This window comes from Trachypithecus francoisi, unplaced genomic scaffold, assembly GCF_009764315.1.
Source record: "Trachypithecus francoisi isolate TF-2019V2 unplaced genomic scaffold, Tfra_2.0 Lachesis_group4, whole genome shotgun sequence".
Lineage (NCBI taxonomy): Eukaryota > Metazoa > Chordata > Mammalia > Primates > Cercopithecidae > Trachypithecus > Trachypithecus francoisi.
This window is the reverse complement of record NW_022681469.1, coordinates 119,077,927-119,102,984: the sequence shown is the minus strand read 5'-3', so window position 1 is coordinate 119,102,984 and position 25,058 is coordinate 119,077,927. Positions and strand designations below refer to the sequence as shown.

The following is a 25,058-nucleotide window of genomic DNA, read 5'->3' as shown; positions in this document are numbered from 1 at the left end:
TGGATAGGTGGATGGATGAATGGCCAAGTGCATGAATGAATGGGTTCCTTGAAGCCTGGCTCACAACTGTTTCTCAAAGGAAGTTTCTAAATCTCTGAAATGTGAGGCCCTGGCACCCCCCAGAGGCCAAAGTCTCTAACTGCCCATCTCCCCTAAAACCCTGGGCACCAATACTTCTGAGAATCAGGGGCACGCACCTAGAGAAAGTTCAGGATTCTGGGAAGCAAAAAATCTAGAGACCCAGTGCTGGTTCTGACCTTGACAGACTGTGACCTTGGGAAAGTTCAACCTTCTGAGGCTCAATTTTCTCAGCTGTAAATGGTGCTAATCAAACCTGATGCCTGTGTTGCTAGGAGATTTAAACCAGATTATGAGTAAATTGTCTGAGATAGTTGATATCTGGCCCATAGAAGATGCTGACAGAATGTAATTTCCTTCCCAGAGGCAGTCCTGGGCTCACATGCACGACACACATGCACGTCATTCACACATCTCTCCAGCCCATTAGGGAAGAGGGAGTGAGACCGTAGGCCAGGCCAGACCAGGAGAGGCAGATGGGGATACATTTATGCTCTGGGAGTTTCTTGCTCTGACAAAACTAGTCCAGACTCCGAGTCCAAGGACCCAGATAGTGAGGGCAGCAAGGAAGACCCTGAGACCTCCTGGGGTTCAACCTCCTGGGCCTGGGCCAGCTGGGCCGTGTGTTCAAAGGCAGCCTGCAGCAGGTGGGAGGCCAGGCAGGTGGTCCAGGTGATGAGATAGGCCAGGTGCCAGGAGGTGAGGGCAGTCATAGTCTCCACCCACCAGTACAGACGTCTCAGCTGTGCCAGGAGCTTCCTCACCACGCAGTTCATTTGCAAGGCCTGGAACAGGGAGACAGATGGGCGGGTGGCCCTTAGGAGCTCATAGGGTTACACTGCTCGGCTGTGGCTCCCCCGCGCAAGCCCAACCAGCCCTGGCCACACACAACACCCCAGGTTTGCCCTTCATACCCCAGTCTCACCCCGAAACCACCCACCTTACTGAGCTGCCTGTCCGGTCGGAAGCAGTGGGCCTTCTGACACACCCTCCAGGTCACTATCACCAGGAGCAAGGCCACCAACATCAGGCCGTGCAGACATGACAAAAATAGGTCTGTCCAGATGGCCACAGACAGGCCCAGCTGCTCCCAGGCACTGAGCAAGGCCAGGCCCAGGGCCCTGGTGCCGCCCCACATGCCAGCCCACATCAGCCTGGGTCCCTGTAGCACGAGCCACACGGGGACCTGGATCAGAGCCAGCCCAGCCTGGAGAGCCCGGCCCAGCAGGCAGGCTGCAGCTCCCAGGGGTAGGTGGGCCTGCCAGTTACAGGACCCCCGGGCCTCCTGGGCCAGCCCTGATACCCAGTGGTTGAAGAGGTTGATCTTGAGGAGCAGGAAATTATAGAGGTGATCTCGGTTCTGAACCAGCTGCAGGAGAAGAGACAGCGACAATCATCACCTGGCCAGGATCCCCACTTTTATTGTAGAGGTGAAGCTGCTGGACCACCTTGAGTCAGATCCCCACCCCAAGGCCTCAGCTCCCTACATGTGCAAGGATGAACTCTGTCCACTTTGAAGGGCTCCCCTCTGAGAAGGGAACATTAGAAGGTGTTTCATGTTATATTTGGGTTCCTTTCCATTGGATTTGGATTTTTTTTTTTTTTTTTTAAGAAACATGATCTCAGGCAGGGCGCGGTGGCTCAAGCCTGTAATCCCAGCACTTTGGGAGGCCGAGACGGGCAGATCACGAGGTCAGGGGATCGAGACCAGCCTGACCAAGATGGTGAAACTCCATCTCTACTAAAAATAGAAAAACTAGCCAGGCGTGGTGGTGGGCACCTGTAATCCCAGCTACTCAGGAGGCTGAAGCAGGAGAATCACCCAAACCCGGGGAAGTAGAGACCAGCCTGGGCAACACAGTGAGACACCATCTCTACAAAATACAAAAATTAGTCAGGCGTAGTGGTGCACACCTATAGTCCTAGCTACTTGGAGGCTGAACGGGGAGGACTGCTGGAGACCGGGAGTTGGAGGCTGTAATGAGCTAAGCCGGCACCACTGTGCTCCAGGCTGGGTGATAGAGCGAGACCCTGTCTCTAAATAAAGAAAAGAAAATTTCAGCACTGTAGTTTGGAGTGGGGCTTCTGGGAGCTGTCAGATTATTCTGGAAGGCAAGCAGCTACCTAGTTCCACTGGATGGGACAGGCAGGGCTTGGGTCTGGCAGCTCTGAGGTGGCTTTGTAAAGGGCCTGGTGTGTGGTCCCCGCCCCACTTACCCCCAGCCCCCACTCACCAGCACTGTGAGCCTTACAACCTGCAACAGAATCCCCAAAAGGCTGGATCTGACTGGAGGAACAGCCTCCATGTCTGGCCTCCCACTCCTCCTATGACTGGAAAAAGCAGGGTGACCTCATAGATGCCACAGGGTGGGGGCCAAGTTACCATGGGGACCCAATTGCCACCAGAGACTCCCCGCCTTTACCTGGCTCCTGCTGCTCCACTGCTTCCTCTGAAACCTCAGTCCACGTCTGACCCCAACAAGGCCAAGGAGGTCTTAGAGCAAAGCTTTCTTCGGGTCAGATTTTCCCAGATCTTGGAACAGGAATCAAGTGCTGCCTAGGAACGGGGTTCATGCCTGTAATCCCAGTGCTTTGGGAGGCCAAGGTAAGAGGATCGCTTGAGGCCAGGAGTTTGAGACCAGCGTGGGCAACATAGCAAGACCCTGTCTCTACAAAAAAACAAAAAAATTAGCCAGTCATTGTGGTGCACACCTGTAGTCCCAACTACACAGGAGGCTAAAGTGGGAGAATCGCTTGAGCCCAGGATATAGAGGTTGCAGTGAGCCAGGATCACTCCAGCCTGGGTGACAGAGCAAAATCCTATCTCTAAACAAAGAAAAAAATTGAAGTGCAAGGAGTTTATTTGGGGAATGGACCCTGCAAGCATCCGTAGGAAGTCAGAAAGTGAGGCAAGTGGCCAGGCGCGGTGGCTCACGCCTGTAATTCCAGCACTTTGGGAGGCAAAGGTGGGTGGATCACGAGGTCAGGAGTTCGAAACCAGCCTGACCAACATGATGAAACCCCGTTCCTACTAAAAATACAATAAACAAACTAGCCAGGCGTGGTGGTGTGAGCCTGTAATCCCAGCTGCTTAGGAGGCTGAGGTAGGAGGTTTTTGGAACCTGGAAGGTGGAGGTTGCAGTGAGCTGAGATCACACCACTGCACTCCAGCCTGGGTGACAGAGCAAGACTCTGAGGAAGGAAGGAAGGAAGAAAGGAAGGAAGGAAGGAAGGAAGGAAGGAGGAAGGAAGGAAGGAAGGAGAGAGAGAGGAGAGAGAGAGAGAGGAAGGAAGGAAGGAACGAAGGAAGGAAGGAACGAAGGAACGAAGGAGGGAAAAGAGAGGGAAGAAGGAAGGAAGGGACAGATGAGTTCATGAGGAGGGTTTGGGTTCAGACAACTGGGGCTGACCCCCAAAATCCCCTGGAAAATGGTGCAGAACGCACCTCAGAGTCACCCCACCCAAGGAGCATGAATACTGGGGTATTTGTGTTCCATGACCTGTCTGCTTCCTGTTGGACATTAACTCCCCCTGAACCTCCGACCTCACCAGCACAAACACCAGAGAAAGCCCTCCAGCAGATGGTCAGGTGGGGGTCTTGCAGCAGGCGGCTCAAGCAATGTGCATGGAAACTGAGGCAGAGGACTCTGGGGTAGGGAGAGCAAAAAGGAATCCAGAACAAATAAACCCCTACACATGTAATGACGGGAGCTTTGGGCTGAGGAATGGAGACAACAAATGCCAGAAATCTGTAGCAGGTACAACAGATAGAATTGGAGGATGTCAAGACCCAAGATGATCTGAGACGATGCCCACTTGCATGCTAGCAAGTTAACCAGCCAGAGCTCCATGGCTGCCACAGGAAGACACGAGGCTCCCAGGTCAGAGATCAAAGACATGTTACTCATGGCAATAGCAGTGAACTAGAGTATAAGTACTTTCCATTCATTCCTTGAGCCCCAAATCCCACAGGGTGATGTGACAAGGGCCTGATGATGCCTGGCAGTATCTGAGGTGGGTGTGTTACAGGAGAGGTGGCCTGAGCTTAGGGAACCCAAATCTTTTTTTTTTTTTTTTTTGAGATGGAGTCTTGCTCTGTCACCCAGTGCAGCGGTATAATCTCAGCTCACCACAACCTCTGCCTCCCAGGTTCAAGTGATTCTCCTGCCTCAGCCTCCCAAGTAGCTGGGATTATAGGCGCCTACCACCATACCTGGCTAATATTTTGTTTTTTTAGTAGAGACAGGGTTTCTCCAGGTTGGCCAGGCTGGTCTCAAACCCCTGACCTCAGGTGATGTACCCGCCAATGCCTCCCAAAGTGCTGGGATTACAGACGGGAGACACCTTGCTCAGTCTTCTTTTTTTCTTTTTTTTGAGATGGAGCCTCACTCTGTTGCCCAGGCTGGAGTGCAGTGGCACCATCTCTGCTCACTGCAACCTCCACCTACCAGGTTCAAGCAATTCTCCTGCCTCAGCCTCCTGAGCAGCTGGGATTACAGGCACGCACCACCATGCCCAGTTAATTTTTGTATTTTCAGTTGGGACGGGGTTTCACCACATTGGCCAGGCTGGTCTTGAACTCCTGACCTCAGGTGATCCACCTGCCAGAGCCTCCCAAAGTGCTGGGATTATAGGCATGAGTCACCGCGCCTGGCCAGGGAACCCAAATCTTTTCTAATGAACAGTAAGCAGGGCTGCCTTTTGCCCCAGAAGGAGACACTATATCTTCCAAGGTTGTCTGATACACAGATATCCTAGAAAAGAAAGTCCAGGGCAAAAGGCAATCCATTAGTGCCTCACTCACAAGACATACAGAAACATGAAAGACTCATAGAGAGTTGCATCCCGACAGAGGAATGAACAGGAAAAGATGTAATGCAAGACATGAGTCAGGGATACGCCCAACCCAGAAGACTCAAGTGAAGGGCAGATAGTAGTGCTGCCCACCAAGTGGGGGTGGGAAAAGAAGGAGTAGGTTTGGGGAGAGAGGCAAAGGGATTGCTGGGGGTCAGAAGGTGGTGGCTAAGCCGGGTGCAGTGGCTCACGCCTGTAATCCTAGCACTTTCAGAGGCCAAGGTAGGCGGATCACTTGAGGCCAGGAGTTTAAGACCAGCCTGGGCAGCATGGTGAAACCCAGTCTCTACTAAAAATATAAAACTTAGCTGGGCATAGTGGTGCACGCTTGTAATCCCAGCTACTCAGGAGGCTGAGGCAAGAGAATCTCTTGAGCCCAGGAGGCAGAGGTTGCAGTGAGCCGAGATCAGGCCACTGCACTCCAGCCTGGGTGACAGAGCAAGACTCCATCTCAAAAAATAAAAAAGAAAGAAAGAAAGTGGTGGCTGAGACTGGGATTTGCAATTTGTTTTCCCTCCTGTCTTTGGTTTGCTGCCACCATCACCTGGCATCCCTGTCCCCAGAACTCCACCGCCACAGAGGCTGAGCTGATATCTCCAGCCTCATACTGACCACACTTCCCATGGTCAGGGTGGGAGCTAGAGCAGAAGAGACCTCAGTCTGCCCCACAGCCCCTACGGTGGCCCCATGGGAATGCTAGGCTCATGTCTCAGTCCTAGCTCTAGTCACCTGCCCTTCCCTACCCCCACCAAAGCCCTGGTCTTGGTCCCCAAGCTAGATTCTAGCCAGGGTTCTTTGTGGCTCTGTGGCTGCCCAGACCACAGGAACAGGTGCCCACAGAAGCCTGGATATCTAGTGTCAGAGGTCAGAAGCCTCTGCTGGGGAGTGAAACCAACTCAGGCTGTCCCCTAAGCTAACTGAGGGACAGCAGTCCCAACCACGCAGGCCCACAAGCCAGAAACCCCGGGATCGCCTTCTCATCTTCCTGCCTTCTCACCTTCCTGCCAAGCCACTTCTGAAGGCAAGGACCATGAACCTCCCTCACTGCTGCATCCCATGCCTAGAACGGTGCCAGGGGCACAGAAGGAGCTCTGTGTAAATTTTTTGAATTAAGAAATGAAAGCTGGCTGGGCACGGTGGCTCACGCCTGTAACCCCAACACCTTGGGAGGCTGAGGCCAGTGGATCACCTGAGATCAGGAATTCTAGACCAGCCTGGCCAACTTGGTGAAACCCCATCTCTACTAAAAATACAAAAAAATTAGCCGGGCATGGTGGCGGGTACCTGTAATCCCAGCTACTCGGGAGGTTGAGACAGGAAAATTGCTTGAAACCGGGAGGCAGAGGTTGCAAGCAATGAGCCAAGATCATGCCCACTGCACTCCAGCCCAGGTGACAGGGCGAGACTCTGTCTCAAAAAAAAGAAAAAGAAAAGAAGAAAAAAGAAGAAAAATATGACGGCTGGGTGCAGTGGCTCAAGTCTGCAATCCCAGCACTTTAGGAGGCGGAGGTGGAAGGATTGCTTGAGCCTAGGAGTTTTAGACCAGCCTGGGCAATATAGCAAGACCCCATCACTACAAAAAAACTCAAAAATTAGCCAGGCATGGTGACACATAACTGTGGTCCCAGCTACTCAGGAGGCTGAGGCAGAAGGATCACTTGAACCCATGAGGTCAAGTCTGCAGTGAGCCGTGATTCCACCACTGCACTCCAGTCTGGGTGACAAAGTAAGATCCTGTCCAAAAATAAGAAAGAAATGAATAACGGCCCTACCTACCAGGTTGTACCTGAAGGCAGCAGGACCTGCTGTGGGAGAAGCCTCCGATGTAGATGAACTGGGAGCCTTGAACCCTCAGTCCAAAGCTTCCCCCCGCTCGCGCCCTTCTCTTTCTTATTCAGCACCAGGTTCAAGGCCATCCATGCACTATTGCTCTGTGTGGCCTTGGAGTTTCACTTTGCAGGGGAGCAGGGAGGACCAGGCGGGAAACCCCAGTTATCAGTAGCCGCTGCCTTGCACAACGCCGGGAGGGCGCCATTCACCGGCCTTTGCCCTTCTCCGCCCCAGGACCCAGGGTGAGAGGAGAAGCAGGAAGCCCACCTCTGACTTTTGCCAGCCCTGGTACCCATCGGCTCTCAGGTGCGCCCCCTGAGGGTGCAGGACTGCAGGGCGGCCGCGCGGGGGCAGCAGACACCGGGGCGCGCCTGGGCGCCCCGCGCGAGTGGGTGGAGAGTTCCCAGTGACTCGCTTCGTCCGTCCCCAAGGCCTGCGAGGCCGGTTTCCTGGTAACAGCAAGGTCACGTCATCCCCAGGAGCTCGCCCTGTGCAGGTCTTGTCATGCCTGGGTTGCTGGAGGCAAAAATCACAAAGAAATGATCAGGACCAAAATCTATTTTTATGTCATGTTCCTAAGTTAAAACTTCATTTTGTTTCAAATCTTCACTTTTTTTTTTTGCCAGAAAATATGCAAAAAGGATAAATATGTCTGTATACTTATTGGAGCTTGGTATTTCTTCTTTCTGTTTTTTTTTTTTTTTTTTTAATATTTTAGAGAGGGGGATCTTGCTATGTTGCCCAGGTTGTTTTGAACTCTAGGCCTTAAATGGTCCTCCTGCCTCAGCCTCCTGAGTAGCTAAGCTACAGGCGTGCGCCACCATACCCGGCTATTTGTGTGTGTGTGTGTGTGTGTGTGTGTGTGTGTGTGTGCATGTAGAGATGGGGTTTCACTAAGTTGCCCAGGCTGACCTCAAACTCCTGATCTCAAGGGATCCTCTCACCTCAGCCTCCCAAAGTGCTGGAATTACAGGTGTAAGCCACCACTCCTGGCCTGTATTTTTTATTTCTAAAGATGGTTTTATCCAAGCCACTTACAGGCGAAAATAATAATTAAAAAGCAATGAAAGTATGAAGGACTGTATCCTGGTTAAACAAATTGATTCGGAGATGACAGACTTGGGTTTGAAGTGAGCTAGTACAAGAGCTCCTGCCCCACATTTCCTTATCTATAAAACTGGAGAATACTTAGAACCGGGCAAGGAAAGTTGTGGGGAGAAACCAATGAAATAGAGCCTGTGAGGGCCTTTGGCAGCGTGTGGAAGCTGATGAGTAATGAAGTCGGTATCTGTGAAGGAAAAGGAACTCAAGAATTTTTCAAAACAAAATAAGCTACAAATGGGACAAAATTACTTTCAAATAAGTGCAAATTTGTAAAAAGAAACCACTCAGGGTGCAAAAATTTTATTAATTCACAAACAAATGTGTGGAAATCATTATTGCAATCAAACTGTTTTCAGGCGATTCACTTGGAACCCGATATGATTTTGAAATTTAAATTTTAAAAAACCCACTGCCAAATGTAAAGAAAAATCTTTGCTACCTTAAAATGAATTCAAAAATGTTTAAAGAAAAACGAATGGAAATACTTTTAAAATGTTTTTAAAGGGATATAAAGTCGTCAAACCATCCCATGGTTTAAAAACATTATTCATCCCAAAATAAAAGTGCAAAATAAAATTAAACGGGCAAAAAAGCATAAATGCAGGCCGGACACAGTGGCTCGCGCCTGTAATCCCAGCACTTTGGGAGGCAGAGGAAGGAGGATCGATTAAGCCTAGGAGTTCAAAGCCAGCCTGAGCAACATAACAAGACCCCTGTCTCTACCAAAAAAAATACAAAAATTAGGCAGGAGTGGGAGTGAACACCTGTAGTCCCAGCTACTCAGGAGGCTGTGGTAGGAGGATCGCTTGAGCCCAGGAGGTGGAGGCTGCAGTGAGCTGTGTTTGCAACACTGCACTCCAGCCTGAGTGACAGAGCAAGGCTGTGTCTCAAAAATAAATAAATAAATATATTTAAAAATCATCAACATATTAAAAAAAAAGCAATGGAAATTATTCATAACATTTACCAATTCATTTATTGATCAATTTGTTCAGAACCAAACTTTTTAGACACTTGTTTTCTGCCAGCTCACCTAGACCTTTCTCTGGGACATTCTCCCAGCACCCCTGCCCCATCCTCATCCACTCCCTCTTTCTCTACTTGCTCTTTTTTTTTTTTTTTTTTTTTTGAGATGGAGTCTCGCTCTGTCGCCCAAGCTGGAGTGCAGTGGCCGGATCTCAGCTCACTGCAAGCTCCGCCTCCCGGGTTCACGCCATTCTCCTGCCTCAGCCTCCCGAGTAGCTGGGACTACAGGCGCCCGCCACCTCGCCCGGCTAGTTTTTTTTTGTACTTTTTAGTAGAGAAGGGGTTTCACCGTGTTAGCCAGGATGGTCTCGATCTCCTGACCTTGTGATCCGCCCGCCTCGGCCTCCCAAAGTGCTGGGATTACAGGCTTGAGCCACCGCGCCCGGCCTACTTGCTCTTTTTATTTTTGTTTTGTTTTGTTTTGTTTTGTTTTGTTTTTGAGACGGAGTCTCACTTTGTCGCCCAGGCTGGAGTGCAGTGGCACGGTCTCGGCTCACTGCCAGCTCCGCCTCCCGGGTTCATGCCATTCTCCTGCCTCAGCCTCCGAGTAGCTGGGACTACAGGCGTGCACCACCACGCCCGGCTAATTTTTTTGTATTTTTAGTAGAGACGGGGTTTCACCGTGTTAGCCAGGATGGTCTCGATCTCCTGACCTCGTGATCCGCCCGCCTCGGCCTCCCAAAGTGCTGGGATTACAGGCGTGAGCCACCGCGCCCGGCTTTGTTTTGTTTTTTTGAGACAGAGTCTCACTCTGTCACCCAGGCTGGAGTGCAGTGGAACATTCTCAGCTCACTGCAACCTTCGCCTCCCAGGTTCAAGCGATTCTCCCACCTCAGCCTCCCAAGTAGCTGGGACTACAGGCGCGCACCACCAGTCCCAGCTAATCTGTGTATTTTTAGTAGAGGTGGGATTTTACCATGTTGGTCAGGCTGGTCTTGAACTCCTGACCTCAGGTGATCCACCCACCTTGACCTCCCAAAGTGCTGGGATCACAGGCATTAGCCACCCTGCCCAGACTCGCCTCAGCTTCTTGAGTAGACTACAGATGCATGTCACCAAGCCTGGCTGATTGTTTAAAAAAATTTTTTTTTGTAGAGGCAGGGTCTTGCTAAGTTGCCCAGGCTGGTCTTCAACTTCTGGCCTCAAGCAATCCCACTTCTTCAGCCTCCCAAAGTGCTGGAATTACAGGTGTGAGCCACCACGCTGGCCTCTACTTGCTCTTATGTCTCATGTCCTAAAGCAGGTGTTTCTAGGACATTTCCTAGGGTTTCACAAAGTTAGAAATAAAATAAGAAAAAATAAAATGTTCCTCAGAGCCCCGTCACCTCTCTGTTTAAACCATACTGTGGGTCAGGCGTGGGGGCTCACATCTATAATCCCAGCACTTTGGGAAGCCAAGGCAGGTGGATCACCTGAAGTCAGGAGTTCGAGACCAGCCTGGTCAACATGGCAAAACCCAGTCTCTACTAAAAATACAAAAATTAGCCAGGTGTGGTGCCGCACGCCTGTAATCCCAGCTACCCAGGAGGCTGAGGCAGGAGAATCACTTGAACCCAGGAGGCGGAGGTTGCAGTGAGCCAAGGTCACGCCACTGCACTTTAGCCTGGGTGACAGAGCGAGCCTGTGTCTCAGAAAAATAAATAAATAAACCATAAACCATGTTGTTGAAAGAAGTCCTGCAGCCCCTCGCGGCCACCACCAGCCACCGCCACTGCCCTGGCCCGTCACCAAGCAAAGCCAAAAGCTGTGAGAGCCTGGCGGAAACGGTTGCAACCCCGCAAACAGTATCCACAATCTGAAGTATCTGAGGAACTCCTACAAACTAGTAAAGATAAAATTAAACGACCCACACGGAATTTTGGTTAGCCAGAGGAGTGAATTCAAGAGATGTGTTGTACATCACGCTACCTATAGTTGATAACAATCTCGTGTACACTTGAAAGCTGCTGGCTAGGCATGGTGGTTCACGCCTGTCATCTCGCTCAGCACTTTGGGAGGCCGAGGCAGGTGGATTGCTTGAGCTCAGGAGTTGGAGATCAGCCTGAGCAGCATATGGAGACCCTGTCTCTATTTAAAAAAAAATAAAATGCAAAAATTAGCCAGGCATGGTGGCATGCGCCTGTAGTCCCAACTACTTGGAAGGCTGAGGTAGGAGGATTGCTTAAGCCCAGAAGGCAGGGGTTACAGTGAGTCGAGATTGCACCACTGTACTCCAGCCTGGGCAACAGAACAAGATCCAGGCAGGAGGGAGGGGGGCAAGGAAAGAAGGAAAGAGGGAAGGAGGGAAGGTAGAGAGGGAGGGAGGGAGGGAAGGAAGGAGGAAAGGAGGGAGGGAGGAAAGGAGGGAGGGAGGGAAGGAAGGAAGGAGGAAAGGAAGGAGGGAGGGAAGGAAGGAGGGAGGGAGGGAAGGAAGGAAGGAGAGAGAGAAAGAAAGAAAGGAGGGAGGGAGGAAGGAAGGAAAAAAGAGAGAGAAAGAAAAAGAGAGAGAGAGGGAGGAAGGAAGGAAGGAAGGAAGGAGGGAGGGAGGGAGGGCGGGCGAGGTGGGTGGATCATAAGGTCAGCAGTTCAAGACCAGCCTGGCCGGTCTTGAATGGTGAAACCCCGTCTCTACTAAAAATACAAAACTTAGCCAGGTGTGGTGGTGGGCGCCTGTAATCCCAGGTACTCAGGAGACTGAGGCAGGAGAATTGCTGGAATTCAGGCAGCAGATGTTGCCGTGAGCTGAGATCGTGCCGTTGCACTCCAGCCTGGGCAACAGAGGGAGAGACTCTGAGAAAGAGAGAAAGAGAGAGAGAGAAAGAGAAAGAGAAAGGAAGGAGGGAGGGAGGAAGGAAGGAAGGAAGGAAGGAAGGAAGTTAGTTTGCCAAGAGAGTAGATTTTTTTTTTTTTTTTTTTTGAGGCAGAGTCTCACTCTGTCGCCAGGGCTGGAGTGCAGTGGCCGGATCTCAGCTCACTGCAAGCTCCGCCTCCGGGTTTACGCCATTCTCCTGCCTCAGCCTCCCGAGTAGCTGGGACTACAGGCGCCCACCACTTCGCCCGACTAGTTTTTGTATTTTTAGTAGAGACGGGGTTTCACCGTGTTAGCCAGGATGGTCTCGATCTCATGACCTCGTGATCCACCCGTCTCGGCCTCCCAAAGTGCTGGGATTACAGGCTTGAGCCACCGCGCCCGGCCGAGAGTAGATTTGAAATGTTCTCACTGCAAACTAATGATGTAAGTATGTGAGGTGATGCATATGTTAAGTCATTCGACAATACATCCATATATCAAAACACCATGTCATACACCATAAATATGTATGGTTGTTCCTTGTCAGTTAAAAATAGGGAAAGGGAAAAAAATCAAATGACCCAGTGGAATACAAGAGCAAAGCCATCCACAGAAAAGGAAACTCCAGGAGCCAATAAAATGATGGAAAGGGGTTCAACCTCATTAGTCATTAGGGAGGAATGCACATTGAAACCACAGTGAGATATGATCTCACCCTCATTTGCAAAAACAAAAAAAAGTCTACAGCACACGTGCATTGATGACTCTGTAGGATAACCAGAGCCTCAGACACTGCCTGTACCCTGACTCAATAGTGCCCTGCTGGTTTTTAGTCTCAGGGTGCCACCCATGGTAAGAATTGTATTAAAGAGACTGGGCGCAGTGACTCACATCTGTAATCCCAGCCCTTTGGGAGGCCAAAGTGGGAAGATCGCTTGAGGCCAGGAGTTGGAGACCAGCCTGGACCACAGAGACCCTGTCTCTAGGAAATATTTTTAAGAATTAGCTAAGCGTGATAGTGCATGCCTATAATCTCAGCCACTCAGGAGGCTGAGGCAGGTGGATCACTTGAGCCCAGAAGGTTGAGACTGTAGTGAGCTAGGATTGTGCCACTGCACTCCAGCCTGGGCGACAGAGTGAGACCTTGTCTCTAAAAAGGAAAAAAAAAAAAAAAAAAAAAGTATTGCACAAAGCTGCTCATTAAACACGCATGTGAAACTGAAGCAAGAGCCTAGCAAAACAATAATTACTCTTACTACATGCAATGTGCTCTTCTAATTTCTACTCATTCTATTTCACAACCAGCTGAATTGTTTTCACTACCCTCCAGTGGGTTAAAGCATTTCTTCCAGAAACTTCCACTTGTGAACAAAGAGACACGTGCATGGCAACGTTATTTCCTATCCCCAGGAAAGGGGAGATGTATCAACTGGGTGTGTCAGCTTGAGGCTTGAGGGATGACTAAGCGGTGGTGAAAATGAACCCAGTCCACAAGCATCAACACAGAAAGAGCTTGTAAAGGGCAGGGCATGGGGACTCACGCCCGTCATCCCAGCACTTTGGGAGGCCAAGGCGGGCAGATCACTTGAAGTCAGGAGTTTGAGACCAGCTGGGTAACTTGTTGAAACCCTGTCTCCACTAAAAAGACAAAAAATTAGCCAGGCTTGGTGGTGCACGCCTGTAATCTCAGCTACTCGGGAGGCCGAGGCGGGAGAATCGCTTGAACCCAGGAGGTGGAGATTGTAGTGAGCCGAGATCATACCACTTCACTCCAGCCTGGGCAACAGAGCAAGACTCCATCTCAAAAAAAAAGAAAAAGCCACTGAAGCAGAGTTGAAGGAAGAGTGGGCAACGTGGCAAAACCCCACCTCTACGAAAAATACAAAAAAAAAAAAAAATTAGCTGGGTGTGATGGTGCACACCTGTAGTCCCAGCTGCTCGGGAGGCTAAGGTGAGAGGATTTTCCTGGCTGGAAAATAGTTCAAAGGCCCTGTGATAGCCTTGGCACTCTCCAGGAACAGCAGAGGCCAGAGTGGCAGAGCAAGGAAAAGAGATGCTACAGACGAGGAGAGGAGAGAACTTGGATTTCAGGTTTTAAGCAGGGGGGTAAGCTCAATTAGATGGATACTGTGGAAACGCCCCTCTGGCTGGGCACAGTGTGTTAACTATTGAAACGCTCGTGAAGAAATACATGGGGAGTTATTACACTAGTCTCTTCTTTTGTGTGTGTGTTTGGGATTTTCTTCTTTTTTTCCTTTTAATTTTTTCAGACCGAGTCTCACTCTGTTGCCAGGCTGGAGTGCAATGGCACGATCTCGGCTCACTGCAATCTCTGCCTCCTGGGTTCAAGCGATTCTCCTACCTCAGCCTCCCAAGTAGCTGGGATTACAGGCACCCACCACCACACCCAGATAATTTTTGTATTTTTGGGAGAGACAGGGTTTCACCATGTTGGCCAGGCTGGTCTCGAACTCCTGACCTCATTCAGGGCCATTTGCAGAGATGGGCCCTGAGGAGGAGCAGATTTGGGAGTGGAAAGAATCACTCTCGCATTGGGCTTATTACCAGACCTGTGGCCTCCAAGGAGATGTCAGTTTCATGGCTGGGTGAACAAGTTCAGAGTTCGGGGGAGAGCCAAGACTAGGAGTCATCAATTTGGGAGTCACCCACAAATAAGCGGTATATAAAACCATGGGACTAGATGAGATCACCTAGGAAGTGGGTGTAGACAGAGAAGGAGGAAGACCCAGGACAGAGCCGGGGGCCTCTCCTAAGCTTAGAGGTAGGAGAAGAGCGAGGAGGAGGCGGTGAAGAAGATGAGGTAGGATGAAAACTCCAAGGAAGGGAAGTTGCCATCTGGTCCTCAACAGCCCCACACCCCATCAGCACCAAGGTCACCCCCTCCTCCGCAGCCCCTGACTCTTGACACTCCAGCTCTTGCCAAGTAATTGCAACAGCCTCGGAACTTGCAGTTCACCCAGCCGGCTCTCCCCGCCACCTTCTGGAGCCATTTTGGTAAAATGCAAATCTGAAGCCACAACTCCCATTGCACATTCAGGGTTAGAAAGCGTGTCCATAAGCCAGGCGCAGTGGCTCATGCCTGTAATCCCAGCACTTTGGGAGGCCGAGGCAGGCGGATCACCTGAGGTCAGGAGTTTGAAACCAGCCTGGCCAACATGGCAAAACCCCATCTCTACTAAAAAAAAAAAAAAAAATTAGCTGGGCATGGTGGTGCATGCCTGTAGTTCCAGTTACTTGGGAGGCTGAAGCAGGAGAATTGCTTGAACCCAGAAGACAAAGGTTGCAGTGAGCCAAGATTGCACCACTGCATTCCAGCCTGGGCGACAGAGCGAGACTCCGTCTCACACACACACAAAAAAGAAGAAAGAGAGAAAAGAAGGAAGGGAAGGGAAGGGGAAGGGGAGAAAGAAGGAAGGAAGGAAGGAAGGAAAGAAAGAAGGAAGGAAGGAAGGAAGGAAAGAAGAGAGAAGAGGGGAAAAGAAAGGAAAGGAAGGAAAGAAAGAAGGAAGGAAAGAAGGAAGGAAGGAAGGGGAGAGAGAGAGAAAGGAAGAAAGGAGGGAGGGAGAGAAGAAGGAAGGAAGGAAGGAAAGAAGGAAGGAAGGAGAAAGGGAGGAAGTAAGGGAGGGAGGAAGGGAGGAAGGAAGGAAGGAAGGAAGGAAGGAAGGAAGGAAGCCCGTAGCCTGGGGACCAAGCTCTCCACAGCCTGGGTCCTGCACACATCAAAATGGACACCTGTAACATTCCCTGCTCATCACACAGGTGCACATGAAGGAACACACACCCTCACACCCCAGGAGCAGCACGGGAACCCACGCTGTGGCAGCCAGGTCTCCCTAACAACTGTTTCAGTACTGACTGAGTTAAGTTAAATATTAAAAGCCAGTGCCCTTATACAAAGGCTGGGATGTAACAAAAGCCCACCAAGAGTTTTGCCCAGGCCTTTCCTGGGCCTTAAAGCATGACAAAATAATGAAGGAATGCTTAACAGGACCATTTAGAATTAAGGAAGTTTTACTGTGGGTCTGAAGAAACTCCCCAGGCCTCCGCAAACAAACGTATTGGCAGTCTGAAGGAACTCCTCAAACCTCCATGATTTAGCAGGAGATAATGGTAATCGCCCCAGCACCTGGACCCATTTAGAGAAGTAAATTTACTGAGGCTCCAGAGGAAGAGCTTCGGGACTCAGACCTTAGTTACGGATTAAAATAAGTTAATCAATTATGTCTTTAGATGAATGCACACTTACACATAGACGTGTAGCTTAGAAGATATATAAGCTCTGGAAAACTTTGTAATTTTGGGTTGGTCTGATGATAATTTCCAGGCTTTCTCCCTGTAACCACTGACAGAAATAAAAACTCTCTTCCTCCCCCGTTTATGTGCATCTCATTATTGGGCCGCGAGAAGTAGCAGCCCGACCCTCAGTTTGGTCCAGGAATAGTACCACAAGCCATTCTCCCCTCCCTCCTTCCTGGATGGAAAGCTCACCCCCGACACCTGAGCCTCAAAGTGCCGGATCACACTTCCCAGCTTCTGCGGCTTCTGGAAATATCCTCCCCACGTAGAAAGACAGAAAGGCCAGGTAAATTCCTCACGCCTGTAATCTCAACATTTTGAATGCCAAGGAGGGAGGATGGCTTGAGCCCAGGAATTGGAGATCAGCCTAGGCAACATAGTGAGACCCCATCTCTACAAAAATTTTTTTTTTTTTTTTTTTCTTGAGACGGAGTCTCGCTCTGTCGCCCAGGCTGGAGTGCAGTGGCCGGATCTCAGCTCACTGCAAGCTCCGCCTCCCGGGTTCACGCCATTCTCCTGCCTCAGCCTCCCGAGTACCTGGGACTACAGGCACCCGCCACCTCGCCGGCTAGTTTTTTTTTTTTAATTTTTTAGTAGAGACGGGGTTTCACCATGTTAGCCAGGATGGTCTCGATCTCCTAACCTTGTGATCCGCCCGTCTTGGCCTCCCAAAGTGCTGGGATTACAGGCTTGAGCCACCGCGCCCGGCCAAAAAAATTTTTTTAATTAGCCAGACTTGGTGGCAAGCATCTGTGGTCCCAGCTACCCAGGAGGCTGAGGTGGAAGGATTGCTTGAGCCCAGGAAGTAGAGGCTGCAGTGAGCTAGGATTGTGCCACTGCACTCCAGCCTGGAAACAGAGCAAGACTCCTCTCAAAAAAACACACACACACACACACACACACACACATTAAAATTAAAAATATAAATGAAAAAAGGGAGAGAGGGAAGGAGGAAGGGAGGGAGAGAGTGAGGGAGGAGGGAAGGAGAAACAAGGAAAAGCTCCTGCCATTCCTAGCCTGCCTTGGGCTTTGTTTTGTTTGTTTTTATTATTTGAGGTGGACTTGCTCTGTCGCCAGTCTGGAGTGCAATGGCACGATCCTGGCTCACTGCAACTTCCACCTCCCAGGTTGAAGCAATTCTCCTGCCTCAGTCTCCCGAGTAGCTGGGACTACAGGCGCCCACCACCATGCCCAGCTAATTTTTGTATTTTTAGTAGAGACAGGTTTTCACCATGTTGGCCAGGCTGGTCTCAAACTCCTGACTTCAACTGATCCACCCACCTCGGCCTCCCAAAGTACTGGGATTACAGGCATGAGCCTCCGCACCTGGCCTGCCTTGGGATTTGAATGTAAGGATGCAAGGAATGTTCAAGCTGCTGCCACCACTTGTGACCAGAAGGAGCCAACAGTGCAAACACACAGTGTGGTAAGTGAGAGGTGGGCACCAGGGTCCTTGTGAGATCAGTGGGCCCCTGGGCTGGCCCCTGTGCTGCTGACCACTGGCCTTCTTGCTGTAAGAAAAATACCAAACCCCTAATATTTAAACCACTTGGGGTTGGTTTTCGTCGTGTGGGGGGGGGTGTTTTTTTGTTGTTTTTTTGTTTTGTTTTGTTTGAGATAGGGTCTGCTCTGTTGCTCAGGCTAGAGTGCAGTGGCACAATCCTAGCTCACTGCAGCCTCAACCTCCTGGGTTCAAGCAATCCACCTCAGCCTCCTGAGTAGTTGGGACCACAGGCACATACCACCACACCCAGGTAATTTTTGAAGTTTTTTGTAGAGATGGGGTCTTGCTATGTTGCCCAGGCTGGCCTCAAACTCCTGGGCTCAAGCGATCCTCCAGCCTCGGCCTCCCAAAGGGCTGGGATTACAGGTATGAGCCACTGCACCCAGCCAATGGATTCTTTTAATACATCTCCCACCCCAAACTGTTTTCTCTTCCCCAAGTCCCCAAGCTCCCCCCATCACTTTGGCAGGAGCTGGACTTGGCGGGAGGGGAAGCTTGATATCCACTGCCGGGAGTGAGAGGGTCATTTTCAGCAAAAGACACAGAAAAGGCTTTGAGGCTCCAAAAACTTAAGACTTGAGGGGAGTAAAGGATTAGAGGAAAAAAATAAATAAAACTTGATGAGTCAGAGAAAGGCCTTCCAGCCCCAAGGCTAGAACAGGTTTCTGGGCCAGAGAGGAGAAAAACTGGAGAAGGCTTGCATTTTGGGATATTTCAAGATGTTTCGGGCATATCTCATACTTTTCCTGCCCCAAGCATTTCAGTCATTTTTTTTAGTGTCTCTATTTTTTTTAGTCTCGCTGTGTTGCCCAGGCTGGAGTGCTGTGGTGCAATCTCTGCTCACTGCAAACTTCGCCTCCCAGGTTCAAGCGATTCTCCTGCCTCAGCCTCCTGAGTGGCCGGATTACAGGTGCACACCACCACTCCTATCTAATTTTTGTATTTTCAGTAGAGACAGGGTTTCTCCATGTTGGCCAGGCTCATCTTGAACTCCTGACCTCAAGTGATCTGCCCGCCTCGGCCTCCCAAAGTGCTAGAATTACACACATGAGCCACCGCACCCGGCAAGAATGCATTTTTAGAACAAGATCTGGATGTGCAGTGTGGTGATTACTACTGCAGTGTTACTGTGTTTAGGTAATTTTGGCAGACAAAGCTAGGAAATTCACAAATACACACAGATATACGTATGTCTACTTATATATCTTCCCATCTATTTATGTTAAAACCCATGAGTTGGCCGGGCGCGGTAGCTCACGCCTGTAATCCCAGCACTTTGGGAGGCTGAGGCGGGCGGATCATGAGGTCAGGAGATCAAGGCCACCCTGGCTAACACAGTGAACCCCTGTCTCTACTAAAAATACAAAAAAAAAAAAAAAATTAGCTAGGTGTGGCGGCGGGCACCTGTAGTCCCAGCTACTGGGGAGGCAGGAGAATGGTGTGAACCTGGGAGGTGGAGCTTGCAGTGAGCCAAGATCGCGCCACTGCACTCCAGCCTGGGCGACAGAGCGGGACTCGGTCTCAAAAAAAAAAAAACGAAACAAAACAAAACAAAAAACCATGAGCTTACTCTAATATCTCCCACCCTCCTCCAACGCTAGAGGGTTCGTTCTACTCTTCATCCCATAAACCCAGAAAATCTGAGATGGGTCTCAGTTAATTTAGAGAGTTTATTTTGCCAGGGTTGAGGACCCACGCCCGTGACACAGCCTCAGGAGGTCCTGGAGACATGTATCCAAGGTGGTCGGGGCACAGCTTGGTTTTATACATTTTAGGGAGACATGAGACATCAATCGATATATGTAAGAGGTACATTGGTTTCGTCTAGAAAGGCGGGGACAACTCAAAGCAGGGAGAGGGCTCTAGGTCACAGGAAGGTGAGAGACAAATGGCCGTATTCTTTGAGTTTCTGATAAGCCTTTCCCCTGAAATCCCAGCTACTCAGGAGGCTGAGGCAGGAGGTGGAGGTTGCAGTGAGCTGAGAGCGAGTCACTGCACTCCTGTCTGGGTGACAGAGCGAGACCCTGTCAAAGAAGAATGCCTTCACCATCTGGGAATGCAGTCCAGTAAGTCTCAGTCTCATTTTATTCAGCTGCTATTCAAGATGGAGTTGCTCTGGTTCAAACATCTCTGACACTACTGCCCCCTAAACATCTCTGAAGTTCATCTGTTCCTCTCCCCAGTCATGACCTCTACCCAAGGTCATGCAACCATCACCTCTCACCAGGACAGCTGCGACAGCCTGCCAAATTCTGCCTGCCCAAACCTTTGCTTCCTACACAGTTCCTCTAGACCAGAGCTTCTGAACCTTCAGCTGCCTAGAAATTGCCTGCAGAGTTTGTAGAAACCCAGAAACTCTGGCTCCCATTCCCAGCAATCTAATCCGATTCAGAAGGTCCCAGGTCAACTGAGAATTTTCACTTTTTTTTTTTTTTTTTTTTGAGATGGAGTCTTGCTCTGTCACCCAGGCTGGAGTGCAGTGGTGCAATCTCTGCTCACTGCAATCTGTGCCTCCCAAGTTCAAGCTATTCTCCCGCCTCAGCCTCCTGAGTAGCTGGAATTACAGATGCCTGCCACCATGCCCGGCTAATTTTTGTATTTTTAGTAGAGATGAGGTTCTGTCATGTTGGCCAGGCTGGTTTCAAAGTCCTGACCTCAAGTGACCCACCTGCCTCAGCCTCCCTAAGTGCTGAGATTTAAGGTGTGAGCCACCACGCCCGGCCTAGTTTTTGCATTTCTAACAAGCTTCCCTAGGGCATCTCCTAGAGGAACCCAAGATGTTGCGGAGGCTGAGACTGCACATCTTCAGGTTATACTTCCAGCAGCAAGACTCTCTGTGCTGTCCAATACAGTAGCCACTAGCCACATGTGGCTATTTAACTTACTAAAATAAAATTTGCCGGGTGCGGTGGCTCACGCCTGTAATCCCAGCACTTTGGGAGGCCGAGGCGGGTGGATCACAAGGTCAGGAGTTTGAGACCAACCTGGCCAACATGGTGAAACCCCCGTCGCTACTAAAAGTACAAACATTAGCTGGGCATGGCTCAAAATTTTTTGAAAAGCAAATGCATGGGCCACATTCAGTGCAGAATCCACTGCCCTCCCAAGGCACAGGGACCCAGTCGGGAAGTGGCAGGTGTGAACCATGACTGAGTCTCCCACCCCTACCCCAGCTGCGGGCTCGAGGCTTCCTCCAGCTACGTGGGGTGAATGGGAGCCTAGGGATGCTGGAACAGGCCAGGGCCCGTGGCCTCTATCAGCGCCTCAGCCTCTGCACCCTGGGCCAGGAGCCTCTGCCTGGTCCCGAAGGTACTTCCTCTCCCATCCCAACACCCCACGGCCCCCCCTCATAAAGCCCTTTCCCTTGCAGATCCTCCATCCCCCTCCCACACTAAGCCCCAGTCCCTCACTCAATCCTGCACCCCAAGATCTGACTGCAGCCCAGAACTGGGCTATACTTACCTTATCCTCCAGGGGACCTGGGTCCTGCAGATGCGGGTGGTAGCTTCGTCCCCTCTAGGGTGGTCTGAGGCCACACCATAGACAAAGCACCTTCCAAGCGTCACACCATGTCCCCACCCCTCCCCACGCACACTGGGACCTTCGACGTGGTACTGATAGTTGGCGCCCCCAGTGACGGCCAGGTGCCCTGCAATGCGATACCTGAGCTCCTATGTGTCACCAAGCCAGGTGAGGAGCAGCCCAGCCAACCACCCCCAATCCCCGTCACCATACACCTTCCCCTCTGCACAGCACAGACACAGGCCCCAGAGTCCCTCATGCTAAGTGAGGGGCAGCGTTCTGCCCATCGCCACATACAGCCTAGCCTAACATCCCAGCCACCAACGGCAGACCCACGCAAACAGGCGGGGCAGACAGGTGGCCAGCTTGGCTCTTATCCATGGGTAACCAGGAGCAACTCCACCGTCCTCTGCAGCCTCCATTTCCTAGCCTGGGAGCCAGGTGGTCCCCATAGGACTAAAGTGAGAATCAGGTAAAATCCTGTCTCTGAAGCTTTTGCTTTGGTCCCGGCCCACAGTGAGGGCTTAGTTCTGTTCCCTCCTCTGCCTGCTTCCTCACTCATTCGTGGACTGCCTTCGGGTGTCCCTTTCTCTTTCCTGATCTGTTTCCTCATCTGGGAAATGGGGCTGCTTAGGGGAGATGAGAGCTGTGAGCACTGTTGGTAAACTCCACACATCGCGCTGCCCAGGCAGGTGTATCTCCCGTCTCCTGCTGTGTTCTTGCTCGGGGCTTTGCTCTGCTCTGGGCACAGGGCTCAGACCCTGCCCTCTGGGCCTTGATCTCCAACCCACTGGGGCCCAGCGATCACAGGGTCTGGTCAGAGGTGGCCCCACCAGAGCCGTGAGTGCTCATTGCTCCCAGAATGTATTTACTTATTTTGTATTTATCTAATTTGAGACAGAGTCTTACTCTGTCGCCAAGGCTGGAGTATAGCGGCACGATCTCAGTTCACTGCAACCTTCAAGAGATTCTCCTGCCTCAGGCTCCCAAGTAGCTGGGATTACAGGAGCCCACCACTGCGCCCAGCTGATTTTTGCATTTTTAATAGAGATGGGGTTTCATCATGTTGGTCAGGCTGGTCTCGAACTCCTGACTTGAAGTGATCCACCCGCCTTGGCCTCCCAAAGTACTGGAATTACAGACTTGAGCCACCACGCCCGGCCCTGCTCCGAGAATGTAGAGAAGAGAGGCATTTCTGAGACCAGGTGAGGAATCCATGTAGGGCACAGCCTGAGGCGGAAAGGAGAGGGGCTGAGCATGAGAACCAGGAGGCACAGGACAGGAAATCACAGAGGGGAAAATGCTTCCTCTCTCTCCTCTCTCCGCACCCCTTGCCAGGCCCAGCAGAGACTGGCTAAGCCTGGACAGGTCTGGGCAGGCATCCAGGGGAGCCCTGAAGGCTGACAAATGCAGGGACATGGATGGGGTCATCCGGAAAGGTCGAAGTTGGGCCAAAGAAGACAGGAACTTTCTACTGGGTGAAGCAGCCAGGATCGGACATCCTAGACCAACCTGTGCTTGCTAAGCCCCTCAGCCCCATCGGGCTGCCCGCGGGTGACGGTCTCCCCTGCTCCAGAGCCTCTCCTCTCACCGCACTCCCTTCTACCAGCAACGCCCTGCTTGTCCTTACTCCCTCCTCCAGGAAAGCTTCCCAGACCAGTCATTGGGTCTTCCCTATCTCTCCTTCTCAGTGCACCTGAGGCCACCCTGGGCACACTATAGGTGCCTGGACCTGAGGTGACAAGGTCATTCAGCCAGCACTTACTGTCAGGCACTTCAAACACACATACCAGCCTTCCTGTGATGTTAATCATCCTCTGTGCCAGCTGGGAAACGAGGCCCAGAGAGGTGAAGGGACTAGCCCAAGATCCAAAGCCCACATGCGGGCTTTCTTCCTGTCCATTCAGACACGGTCACGTCCTCCGGCAGAGGCGTGGGTGAGTGGTGAGGAGGGCGTCTCCTCAATCCAGGAGATTAAGTCAAGAATTCCCCACCAGGCATAGCAGCTCACCCCCATAATCCCAGCACTTTGGGAAGCCGAGGCAGGAGGACCCCTTGAGCCCAGGAGTTCAAGAGCAGCCTGGACAACATAGCAAGACCCCATCTCTAAAAAAAAAAAAATTAAATAGCTAGGCGTGGTGGTGAGCCCCTATGGTCCCAGTTACTCAGGAGACTGAGATGGGAGGATTGCTTGAGCCCATGAGTTGGAGGCTACAGTGAGCTATGATTGGGCCACTGCACTCCAGCCTGAGAAATAGGGTGAGATTCTATCTCAAGAAAGAAAAAAAAGCGGGGAGCCAGGCACAGTGGCTCACGCCTGTAATCCCAGCACTTTGGGAGGCCAAGGCAGGCAGATTGCCTGAGGTCAAGAGTTCGAGACCAGCCTGGTCAACATGGCAAAACTCCATCTCTACTAAAAATACAAAATAGCTGGGTGTGGTGGCACATGCCTGTAATCCCAGCTACAAGGGAGGCTGAGACAGGAGAATCACTTGAACCCGGGAGGCGGAGGTTGCATTGAGCTAAGAGCATGCCATTGCACTCCAGCCTGGGTGACAGAGCAAGACTTGGTCTCAAAAAAAAAAAAAAAACAAGAAAGAAAGAAAAAGGAATTCCCGATGTAAAAGACACAGAAAGACTGTCCTGGGAAGGAAACTGAAAAAATGTATTGCCTTGAAGGTACAACCCTCCCCAGCAGAGATGGCCTGGGACTGTGGCTCCTGTCCCTCCCCCACCTCATCTACCCCTCTCCCCCAGGTGGGCTGGCGTGTCTGACCACCAGGACCAACTTGTCCAACCTTCAAAACAAGGAGGCTCTGGAGGCCACCCTGGGAAGGCTGGAGCAGGCTGGGGCATGGGAGCACCTGGTGGGCTGGCCTGTGGACTGCTGGGAGCTGCCTACCTCCGAGCTGGAGGTGGTATCCGGCATCTCTGCCAAGGATGGCTTCATCTTCGGCATTGTCTACCTGTACCGAAAGCAGAAGGCGGCCCAGGTTGAGGAAGTAAGATCCAGCCCCCAGCTCCTAGCTGGCCCCTAACTCCATGTGGCCTTAGGTGGGCCCATCTGCTGGGCCTCCTCTGCCTCCCCTGCAAAATGGGACCTCCGAACCAACCCTGCCCCTCAGAACGCCCTGCCTATTAAATGAGCTCCCGGGAGGGACAAAAGGACTCATGCTGCTGCAGTTCTCTCGCCCCAGAAAAGAGTGACATCTGTTCCTGTGGGTTCCAGAATCGAGACGTGGCAGGGTGTGGTGGCAGACGTGGCACCTGTAATCGCAACACTTGGGAGGCCAAAGCAGGAGGATCACTTGAGGTCAGGAGTTCGAGACCAGCCTGGCCAACATGGCAAAACCGTGTCTCTACTAAAAACACAACAATTAGCCAGGCATGGTAGCACATGCATGTAATCCCAGCTACTTGGGAGGCTGAGGCAGGAGAATTGCTTGAACCCAGGAGGCGGAGGTTGCAGTGAGCTGAGATGGAACCGTTGGGTAACAGAGCAAGATTCTGTCTCAAAAAAAAAAAAATTGTACAAATTAGCCAGGTGCTGTGGGTGCATGCCTGTAGTGCCAGCTATTCGGGAGGCTGAGACAGGAGAATCACTTGAACTCGGGAGGCAGAGGTTGCAGTGAGCCTAGAGCGTACCAGTGCACTCCAGCCTGGGCAACAGAGCAAGACTCTGTCAAGAAAGAAAAAGAAAGAAAGAAAGAGAGAAAGAGAGAGAGGAGAGGAGAAGGACAGAGAGAGGGAGGGAGGAGGGAGGGGGGTAGGGAGGGAGGGAGGCGGGGGGAGTGAGGGAGAGAAGAAGGGAGGGAGAGAGGAAGGGAGGGAAGGAAGGAAGGAAGGAAGGAAGGAAGGAAGGAAGGAAGGAAGGAAGGAAGGAAGAAAGAAGAAGTGATGGAGAAGACCCCTCCCGGGGGTCTCCCGGGGTCACTCCTTCCAGGGTGCTAGGTCCGCTCACCTCTAACTTACTGACAAGAAAATGAGAAGATGAAGCCCAAGCAACCTTGGAACATCCTTTCCGCAACAGCAGCAGGGCAGACCCAAGGCCAA

At 51.3% G+C, this 25,058-nt stretch overlaps 2 protein-coding genes across 2 annotated transcripts; one reads left to right on the top strand and one right to left on the bottom strand.

Annotated features, from left to right (window-relative positions):
• Nucleotides 1-549: 549 nt before the first annotated feature.
• TMEM270 (transmembrane protein 270) lies at nucleotides 550-2,418 on the bottom strand. Its single transcript, XM_033192914.1, has 3 exons — nucleotides 2,313-2,418; nucleotides 1,019-1,447; nucleotides 550-863 (listed from the first exon to the last, which is right to left on the bottom strand). Exons 1-3 carry the CDS (start codon nucleotides 2,382-2,384, stop codon nucleotides 567-569), a joined length of 798 nt encoding a protein of 265 aa, XP_033048805.1. The 5' UTR covers nucleotides 2,385-2,418; the 3' UTR covers nucleotides 550-566.
• Nucleotides 2,419-2,462: 44 nt separating this feature from the next.
• On the top strand, nucleotides 2,463-24,343 carry METTL27 (methyltransferase like 27). Its single transcript, XM_033192131.1, is given in 6 exon segments — nucleotides 2,463-2,628; nucleotides 7,069-7,168; nucleotides 20,638-20,791; nucleotides 21,080-21,173; nucleotides 23,763-23,883; nucleotides 23,885-24,343. Coding segments are annotated over 6 exon segments (762 nt in total). The 3' UTR covers nucleotides 24,012-24,343.
• The last annotated feature ends 715 nt before the right edge of the window (nucleotides 24,344-25,058 follow it).

What these genes read in the sequence shown, in the direction of transcription:
- TMEM270 (XM_033192914.1), bottom strand. Translation starts at nt 2,384, where the DNA reads ATGGAGGCTGTTCCTCCAGTCAGATCCAGCCTTTTGGGGATTCTGTTG. An exon ending in TTGTAAGGCTCACAGTGCTG is followed by an intron (nt 1,448 to 2,312) that starts GTGAGTGGGGGC and finishes CTTCTCCTGCAG; the next exon opens with CTGGTTCAGAACCGAGATCA. An exon ending in CGGACAGGCAGCTCAGTAAG is followed by an intron (nt 864 to 1,018) that starts GTGGGTGGTTTC and finishes TCCCTGTTCCAG; the next exon opens with GCCTTGCAAATGAACTGCGT.